This window comes from Quercus suber, unplaced genomic scaffold (assembly GCF_002906115.3).
Source record: "Quercus suber isolate HL8 unplaced genomic scaffold, Cork oak 2.0 scaffold_627, whole genome shotgun sequence".
NCBI classification, from domain to species: domain Eukaryota; kingdom Viridiplantae; phylum Streptophyta; class Magnoliopsida; order Fagales; family Fagaceae; genus Quercus; species Quercus suber.
In genome coordinates this window covers 399,074-409,579 of record NW_027070069.1, presented here as the reverse complement: position 1 = coordinate 409,579, position 10,506 = coordinate 399,074, and the positions used below count along the sequence as shown (strand labels likewise).

General features: G+C 35.3%; 1 protein-coding gene across 1 annotated transcript; it reads left to right on the top strand.

Moving 5' to 3' along the window:
* The first annotated feature begins 2,168 nt into the window (after positions 1 to 2,168).
* On the top strand, positions 2,169 to 10,137 carry LOC112039692 (uncharacterized). The gene is given in 9 exon segments (XM_024072598.2): positions 2,169 to 2,387; positions 2,482 to 2,584; positions 3,252 to 3,331; positions 3,452 to 3,725; positions 3,728 to 3,780; positions 3,900 to 3,976; positions 5,303 to 5,345; positions 5,492 to 5,560; positions 9,914 to 10,137. Coding segments are annotated over 9 exon segments (783 nt in total). The 5' UTR covers positions 2,169 to 2,309; the 3' UTR covers positions 9,920 to 10,137.
* The last annotated feature ends 369 nt before the right edge of the window (positions 10,138 to 10,506 follow it).

Sequence of the window (10,506 nt, the reverse complement as noted above, 5' to 3'; positions counted from 1 at the left end):
AAGACAAATCATCTTAGTTGATATGTTATAGTTTTCGCAGATGAGATGCCCAATTTCACCACCGACTATGAACTAAAATTCTGAGTTTACAAAGAACTTGTGACTTATATCTTCTGTGACTAAATCACATAAATCACATACTATGCATCTCATGGACTATATGATAATGTCCACATATTCTTGTTACCATTATTTCAGATAATAATAAAACAACTTTATTAATCACAACATTAAGTCATACATAATGTCATACATAGCATCATACAATAGGATTTAAGGGCATTAATCCTAACAGGAACTTGATTAGATTAATGTTTGGTGTTGTTTTTGAAGTTGTAATTATGATTTTTACCTATTCTTGGAGGGTTGTTCCAAGTATAAATCTGGTAGTACGAATTTGAAAAGAAGACAGATTTGATTCAGAAAATTATTCTCCTTGTGAGTCTTGTGATCCTCTTGGTTCTTAAAAGAACTCTTGAACTTATCAAGTTAATCTTGTGGCGTTCAAACAACCAAACTTATCACCTTTGATTCTTGAGAGATTCTTAGGAATTCTTGGTGTAGCGTTTCAATTCTATCGTAGTCTTGGTTTTCATCTAGTTAGGTGACGGGTCAAGGCTCAACAAATTTTGTCTACATGATCTTGGGGTTCCAAACCATCATTTTATTGGGTTTCATCACAATTGTTGGTGAAGTTCATATCAGAGGTGGTCTTTCTTGCTTCGATCCCGTGGTTATTACACAGATCCGAAGAAAAATCAACAGATCTGACGAAGATCCAGCGAAGATTTGGTGAGATATAGCGAAGATTTAGCGATTTTCGGCAAAAGATTCAGTAAAGATCTGGAGGTTGAAACTCACTCCGGCTTCAACCAACCCGACCGTTGTCCACAAGAGTTCGATTCGACTTGGCCTGAGGTTGTTGGCGGTTGGCGGTGGGTCGTTCAACCTCCCACCCGATGTGAGCGGGTCAGTTCCGGGTTGGGCACAAACCTAACTCGGACCGACCTGTGGGCACCCCTATTTCTATCGATGAATTAATAGAGAAATTGAAAAATGGATTGAAGCTTAAGCAAGGGTTTGACCCAAAAGTAATTTTTTGTCAACTTTTTTGTTTTCCTATATTTAATAAAATTGAGGATTAGTAGCCTCATAATCATTATACAATGGGAGGATAGCTCATATTCTTCAAATTTGTTTTTTCTACTATCTATTTGATTGTTAAATTGGTATCAATCATGCTTTATGAAAATTTGAAAATCTAGATATAAGGAATGTATTCATTTTGAAGTGGAAGTTGAATTCAATCTTTAATGTATTCAATTTTGTGTAGCTCCAACTAAAAAATTGTAGTAAGTTTTAATTTCAAGTGAAATTTGATCGATATTGATGTCAAAAATGTATTCTTGCACAATTAGGTAACTCGTGTACGTTCTACCATGTCACTTCCCTTTTTTATTTTATTTTTAGAAACAAACATACACACAAAAGAGGGAGGAAAGGGTTGTATTGTGTCTTTTTTCCCATTTGGGTGCAAGTTTATTGAGCAAATTCATACTATCATTATGTTTTAATTTCCACATCATCACCCATTATCTATCTACTAGCCTCTATTTTTTTGGAAAAAAATTAATAATTTACATATATTATAATTTGAAATTACTATATTTTCTAATCACAAAATACTTAGAGGTGTGATGAGTATTATGGGTTTGTGGGTGAAATAATTTTTCCATCACACCTCTAGGTATTTGTGATTAGAAAATGTAGTAACTCCAAATTATAATAGATACAAATTATTAACTTTTTTTTTTCAAAAAAATAGAAGAGTCTCTGAGCATGCGCGTGAGCACATGCTCAAAGGCTAGTATTTAAATAAAGAATGTGCTAATTTTTAGGAAAAAATTTCTTTAGTATTTTTTTTTTAATTTTATTAAATTACAATTTTAACCCTATTTTTTATTTTTTATGATTAGCTATTTTTAATTTTTTAAGAATAAAAATTATTTAATTAGATTATGGATATTTTTGACATTTTTAAAGCCATAACTAACTTTTTGAACAATCTTACTCCATAGAGAGAAGAAATAACTTGCCAATACATTCTTTAAAAAAAAAAAAAATTGCCAATAAATTCTCATAATACAAAAAAATTAGCTAATAAATTGTATTTTGGGTCACAAACCCTCGCAACTTTAATAAAGGTGATAATAATGAAATGTGTCCCTCTCCTTCCATGGTTGATTCCGCCTTCCCACCCTGACCACCGACTTGGGTTTAAGAAGAAGTGGGTCTGTTCATAAGCGACAATGGGGTCGAAAAGGCTTCTTGCTTTCAACCATTCCAACAACAACGATAATAGAGAAAAGAAGCCTAAACGTAAAGATGTAATGGCTTCTTTTATCAAACTTTAAAATTCAAACCTTTACAACTACAACTAATACTGTTTGTGTTTGTATTCACTCTTGTTTATTTTTGTAGATTCTTGAGAAGAAGAAGGCAATCGATGATCTTATCAAAGCAGCTTCTTCTGATAAACACCCACTTGATTCTTTCCCATCCTTTCGTCATTTCCACAAGAATGGTAAGTCATCTTCTATCCCATGATTTTGCACCTACATATGTACCCATTTTGTTTGTGGGTCGCTGGCATTGGTTTGCTTTGTCTATTTTCTCATTTGATTTGTGATAATGTAGCATCCCAATGAGGAAAAAAAAGGGAAATTGAAAAAGATTATATTTTTCGATAGATATGAAAAGGGATTTGAACCATTGGCGTCTGCTTCAAAGACACGTGTTGGTTTTTTGTGTAGGCGGGATTCAACCCCAGATCCCTTCTTCTACAACACAAGGCTTTATCAGTTTAGTTAATTGTAAGTTTGTAACCCAGATTAAAAAAAAAAAAAAAAAAAAAAAAAAAAGAAGAAGAAGAAATTTAATCAATCATTCCGTTTTATTTATTTCTCTTTATGTTTAAGGTTAGATTGAAGTCTTTTAGCACCTTTGTGATGTTTATGTCTTGTTTTCTCTCTTGCATCTTCAAAGTACTTAAGTTTTGTACGAAAATGATCAGCTCATGGCCTTTTAAAGTTTAGTTTGGACTATGATAGAATTTGATTGTTCGAGTACCATTTTTTTTTTTTGGGGCCTGAAAATTGCAACCATATTGTTTGGTTTCCAAGTTTAGGCTTGCAGTTGTTCACTTTAAAGTTGAAAATTTCTTGTAATGCCCAAGTTTATTTGATTTCTAGGACTATCTGTATACTTGGAGTCAGGGTGTGGGGATAAACTCTCCTCTCCTACTAAGCAATACATCATGGGTCTTCTTAAGGTAATAGAAGGCTTACTATCTCATATCTCTGTAGTTCTCCAAAATGACTTCTCTCCTTTTTTCACATATCATTCCTTGTCTCTGCATGAATGTAATTTACTAAACTTCGGAAATCTGCAGGCCAATATGGAGGGGCCATATGGATCTGAGTGGCCAACAGAAGAGAAGGTGAAGCGAAAGGAAATGGTTATGCCAGAAGCACGTTATATATTTGTGCATGAGGCTCCAAATGCAAGTTCTGATGAGAACTTAACAGTGTCAGAAAGGAAAGAAACTCTTACTGTTTGTTTTGAAAATAGGGGATCCATGGTTGGATTTGTACAATATCGCTTTACTCTGGAGGAAGAGATACCTGTTCTTTATGTGTATGAATTACAGCTTGAGCCTCATGTCCAAGCGAAGGACTAGGGAAATTTCTAATGCAACTTATTGAGCTTATTGCTTGCAAGTGCTGAGTCATGTTTTTTCTTCACATAGAGATGTAATAAACACACAAAGCACACACATATTAACAGCGTTATCTGCTTTTTATTGCCTTGTATATTGTCATTAATCTAGAATTTTGCAGAACCGCGTGGGTGCTGTGGTGCTAACTGTCCAAAAAGCAAATTTATTAGCTATGGATTTCTATTTAAATAAGCTCAGGTAAAATTTTTTATTTTATTATAGAACCATCTAATTATTTTTATTAAGCAAATCCCCAATGACACATTAAACATATAAGTGGGGAAAAAAATCCTTTAGCTGTCAACTCTTCCTTTCTTAGGCTCAATAATTAGTTCTTAGGGACAGTGGAAATAATTATTGACTTGTGACAGGCCAATCACTTCTCCCTTTTACATTAAAGAATTTTAACATCACTTCTTTTTGATTCCCTCTTTTACAAACAAAAAGCGGAAACTTGATGGTTTTTCTTTTGAGAAATGCTATATCTACAACATTTTCACAACAAATCTTATTTTGCAGTTTGTTACTTGTTGATACTAGTGGGCAAGTAAGTAATTTCAGTGGTGAATTCAAATTAAAAACCAATAACAACCTGCCAACTAGGATTTGTTGTGAAAGTGTTGTGAAAATGTTATGGACGTAGAACTTCTCTTTTCATTTTAAAGCTTACTTGCTCATTTAAGTTCTGGTGAACTGTACCCTAAGAAAGGAAAATTACCAAGAGTTAATTCTGTCTAAGAAATGCACTGCTATCCTTGCAATTATGAATTAGTAAGGAACTACCATAAAGAATGTCTTTGATATTCAAATTAATCAAATATTTTAGTATTCAAAGTAATAAAAAATGATCATTGTAATTCATGCACACATGCATTTATCACTGTAAAGTGAAAACATGATCAATATATATATATAATATGATCATTGTTATTTCTTCACTTACATGCATCATGGATTATAAATGAATAGGAAAAAATTATAGCCATATATTACATTCTATAACAAAAAGGTACAGCACACTTTCTCGTGTATTCATTACTATTAACGTGGGAAGAAGTTGTTTCAAGCCTTTGAGCTAGTAAGGAGCATTTAACTTTTCTTTTTTTTCCTTCAGTAAATTTCTTCATTAACCAAAACCAAAAAATAAAAATAAAAATAAATGGATAGTAAGAGATATTTAGTAGACCCATTTTTCCATGTCAATAACTTTTCATCACACATGTCACTGTCAAGGAGAATGCCTGTACATAGTTGAGGCCCATAGTTGGAGTAGCATTTGATATTAAAGGACAGTTTGATCAATAAGAACCTCTGTTGTAATCTTGATAACCAATTTATTTTGTAGCACATTTGGAAATCATTTACTCAGCTTTCAGATTTTAGCTTATGATCACATTGTTGGGCTATATCCACAAATCTGTAATTGGTCCTTTCCACGCTTGCTTAAGAATTTGTTGAAAAAAATGGTAAAGTTTTTAGTTTATATAGCATTTTATCTAATCGTTGACTATTAATTTCATGCAGATATATAATATCAACTATTTCACCATCAAGAGTTGATCCATTGGTAACGAGTTATTATTACATTACATATGTTACCTTTCTTTTCTTTTCTTTTTTCATTTGTTATTTTTGTAAGATATACTTTTTCTGTTTTTCTCTTTCTTTAATATATAAGTAACTGTTTTGAGATAGTTTTACCTTTTTGTGCAGATAGGAGATGAGAAGTCTTATGAAATTCTTTGCAAAGCATTTGATTGTGAAGCTGAAGCTATCTTCGAGGTGACATTTTATCCTTAGTACATGTAGTATTTGTAAATTAGTTGCAACCTTATAACTAAGGTTGTCACGTAGATATAGAAATTTAAAATATGAAATAATATGCATGTGTGATATCATGCAGGTATTTTGACATAAATATTGGGGCTTGAAATTTGATATATTAGTACATTCACATGAAAAGAAGTAACTAATTGTTTGATCTAAGGTTTCATAGATGATTTGCATTATTATTTTTTTTATGTGAAACCAATAACTTTATTAAGTACTAGCAAAAGAAAGTACATCATTTGAAAGAGCTTTTTCTAAGAAACAAGGGCTCTCTTCCAACCAAGTAGAAAAATCGACTATGCCCTTGGCATGTTTAGCTAAAAGATGAGCTGGTCTATTTCCTTGACGACGAACATGAGAAAATGAAACACTTCTAAACTCCCCATAAAATTCCAATAAACCATGCACCACCGAATCCACTGAAGATGGAGGGGAGGACAACCCAGAAGTGAGCGAACAAGCACCAACGAATCATTCTCAAGAATGAACTCCTGAATCCCCACGTCCCTAGCAAACTGCATCCCAGCCTCCAAAGCCTTTGCTTCCGTCTCAATTGCCCCCAAAGGAGCCATGAGTTTGCTGCTCAATGTTGCAACTACCTGCCCATACGCATCACGGACTATCACCCCGATCCCAATAGCTCCAAGATCCGAAAATGTGGCACCATCAACATTAACCTTGTATGAGTGACCCAACGGAGGAGACCAATTTTGTCCCTGGACAACTAAACCTGAGGAAGTGGAAGGGATATTTGAAGCTGCATAAAATTCATCTAGATATTGTAGAGCCCACTGCAACAGAACAACACCAGATTTTCTAACGCCCCCAAGACGAACTTCATTCCTATCATGCCACAGCGCCCATGCACACGTCCCCACCTTAGCAGCAAGCTCGAAATTTAGGCTGATCACCCATTAACAAACTCCACAAGACCTCTTAAATGAATTACACTGCTTAGTCTCCACCGGAAAACCCATTTAGAATTCTGCCACAGGTCACGAGCTCTTGGGCATGTCCAAAACAAATGTCCAGCCGTCTCTTCTGCATGATTACAGCCCTCACACTGACTTTCTTGCAGTATATTTCTCCACATCAGGTTCCTTTTTGTAGGCAAGATCTCACGGTAGGCCCTCCATACAAAATGTCTAACCTTAAGCGGAACAGAGAGCTGCCAAATAGCGCTTCCAAAAACCCCGATGAAGGCTATCATCTAAGCATGTACCACCATTCTCGGACTTGTATAGCTGGAGAGCACCATAATAAGTGCTGCGAACACTGAACATACCATTGGACGTAAGAGCCCAAATCTGTCTGTCAGCTGGCATTCGAGAGCTAAGAGGGATCCTACTAATCAAATCAGCTTCATGAGGCAGAAATAACACCTTGAGCACTTCATTCTTCCATGTTGCCTCTTCCGTATTTATTAATTCACACACCCGAGTATCAGCACTCAGGAATAATTTCGGGGATGACACTTTATAAGTAGTAGGGGAAGGCAACCACTTATCACCCCAGACATGGACTTTGCTCCCCATTCCCTATTCTCCACCGCATTCCATACCTCACCAACCCCTGTGCCACCATAATACTTCTCCAAGTAAAAGAGGGGTTATGGCCAATAGTAGCATCAATAAAATCACAATTAGGAAAATACTTCGCCTTGAGGACCCGATTCACAAAGAGTCATGTTCATCTGAAGCCGCTAGCCCTGTTTAGCCAAGAGGGCTAAATTAAATTCTTTTAATTGCCTAAACCCATACCACCTTCCTCCTTAGACTTACATAATTTATCCCAACTCAACCACGCCATCTTTTTTCATCCCGCTTCTGTCCCCACTAGAAATTCCTAATCATTGTTGTAAGTTCATCGCACAATGAGTCTGGAATTTTAAAACAGCTCATGGTATACGTTGGAATAGCCTACGCCACTACCTTGATTAAAACTTCCTTACCCGCTTTGGACAACATCTTTTCTTTCCATCCCACCAACTTTCCCCCAATTTTCTTTTATCTCAATAAAAGTATTACGCTTACGCCTACAAACCAATGATGGTAAACCTAAATACTTCTCATGTTGTCTGATTACCTGAGCTCCAAACTTATTTTTTATCTCCTCTCGCATGTCACCTGGGGTATTACTACTAAAAAAACAAGGAAGTCTTCGCCCGATTCAACTGTTGTCCTGAAGCTTTCTCATAAACCTGTAAAATTCTTTGTAAAGCCACACACTCCTGAATGGAAGCCTTGCAGAAAATTAGACAGTCATCAATAAAAAACAGATGTGATAATTTAGGACCCCCTCTGCACACCGCAATACCACCCAGATCACCCCGAGCAACTGCAGGTTTAATCAAAGCAGAAAGACCTTTAGCACATAAGAGAAATAAATAGGGCGATAAAGGATCCCCTTGTCAGAGCCCTCTACTAGGTACAATGTGACCCCTAGGTTTCCCATTAATTATGACAGAATAAGTGACTGAGGTAACACACTTCATTACAAGCTCCCTCCATTTAACTGCAAAACCCAATTTATCCATAATTTTCTCCAGACATACCCACTCCACTCTATTGTAAGCCTTGCTCATATCTAACTTTAGAGCCATTTCACCTGTTTATTGGTGTGCAGTTAAACATCAATGCTAAAAAAGTGAAGAAATTGGTACTTATTTCTTGGACATTTTTCCTCCATATAAGAACCTGAATAAGTTCTTCTTAGTAAATTTTTAGAAAAAAATTATTTACTATAATCATTAAAGCATACTGAGGAAGAGAGAAAAGATGAGAGGAGGGGCGGGGGGTTGTTGATGGCAATATCAGTGGCATTGGGGTTATTGGGATGGCATGCATATAACTTGTCCTGAAATCACATATTTCGGACTGTACTGCCTGGTATGACTGAAATATGCTGTACTGAATCACTGTACGGGTATGGTAATCCTTTGGAATGTACTATAAATGCCACGTTGTTTTGAATTTTTTGGCTTGTTTTCCTGTTTCGACCTATTTCAGATTGGTATAGGATAAAACAGGGCTTTTAAAAAAACTTTCCAAGGTGTAAGACAGTCAGTAATCATGGCTACCTAATGGTCCTTGCTTGATTATTGGTACCTCTGGTCCAACACTTCAGTCCACTAAACCACTCTCCAGCAACCCCCAAGTCCTCCACACTTCTCTTTCTTGGTTAACCCTTCTCAAAGACTTAAACGTCTAAAAGCTCATTTCATTTTTCATGGCTTCGATCAGGGATTTTTTTTTTTTTTTTTTCCAGCAACTCTGTTCTTCATGGATTTGTTATAGCATCTTCATGGTCAGTTTTTTGTTTGTTTGTGTTCGATCTTGGATCATAGGCAGTGGCGGAGCTAGGAAATTTTCCAAGGGGGGCCAACCTAAATATAATAGGGCTCTTAAAAAAAAAAAATTACTCAAAATTGATTTTGAATTTATCAAGAATTACAGTCTAAGGAAGCAATATCTATTTATTTAAGTTTAAATCTTTGAACCTTTCTAAGGGTTCAACATCTAAAATTTCATTATTTGGGACAAAAGATTGAGCAATAGCTCTTAGATCTTAAACTTTTTTTTTTTTTCCTTAAAATATGTATATATTGTGGATATTTTCCCATGCATTGCATTACTTTGTAATCTATATAATTAGGGCTTTGTTAGCATTTGAGGAGTCCACAGGAAATGAATGGTCCTAAATGTAGATAATTTGTTTTGGGTTTTTTGTGGTTGTTCTATACTAGTTCAAAAATTTGAGGGCCAATTATAAAGTTTAAATGTCTAAATTGAAGATTTTGAGATGTCAAATTATTATATTGGAGGGGGGGCCGATAAGGAAATTGCTGTTCCCAACACCCCCCCCCCCCCCCCCCCGCGGGTGGGCTCCGCCAATGATCATAGGTGTATTTGAATTCTTTACAAGTTCCTTGGGTTTATTGGATTATAAACTGTTGTCATGTCATGTCATGATTTGCTTTAATTGTTAATTTTGTTTGTTCAATTCTAGTTCAATAGATGGCATTATAGAAATTGTTTAGGCTGATGCTTAGTTTAATGGATCTCATTAAATAAACATAGTTGTCCAAGTCTCTAATGAACTTCACTTGTTTATAATGATTATTTTTCATTTCACCCCTTCACTACAACATTTAAAAGCTACTTGTGCACAAATAAGAGTTGTTAAAGACCCAATTACTTTCATGGTTCAGCCTATGGGCAATGAGCGTGATATAGAGCAAATTGTGGAATTTGTCTATGTGAGGAAACGAAGGCTTAGGGTGAAAAAGTTATTTGGGTTTTGCAGGTATGAGAAAAGATTTGAGTTTGGGTTGCAAAAAGATAAGAAGGAACAGAAGATCTACCCTCAATCTGTGAACAGTGCATGTAAACAATATTGTGAATATTGAAAAAATATCAAAGAGAAATGAATGAGATAAGAGAAAATAAGAAAAAGAGAAAAAGAAGGCCAACCTGTCTCAATACTCCCACAATAATTTTATTAATAAACTCTTCTCTTATTTGAATACAGTAACATTGCTTACTATTTTTTTAAAGTAAGAATAATTTCATTAAAAGGAGACTACGTCATTCACAAAAGGCACAAAGTAGACTACAGAAATTCAAAAAAGAGAAAGGAATTATGTACAAAAGGACCAAGACTCTAAAAACAAGGGAATTGGATCTCTCTTTGTAAAACCTCTAGCTCGAGACCAGTCACAATAAGACACTTACGTGGTCTCCAAATTTTAGCTTTCCTAACAGAACTCGAACTCTTACTTTGATTAATAAGGGAAAAGGGGGAGGGGGATGGAATGGAATGAAAAGAATTTTTTTAAGTATACTTTTCTATCCCCTTGATTGGGAGTTTAAATAGTAGGGATTGGAACGGGCAAGAGG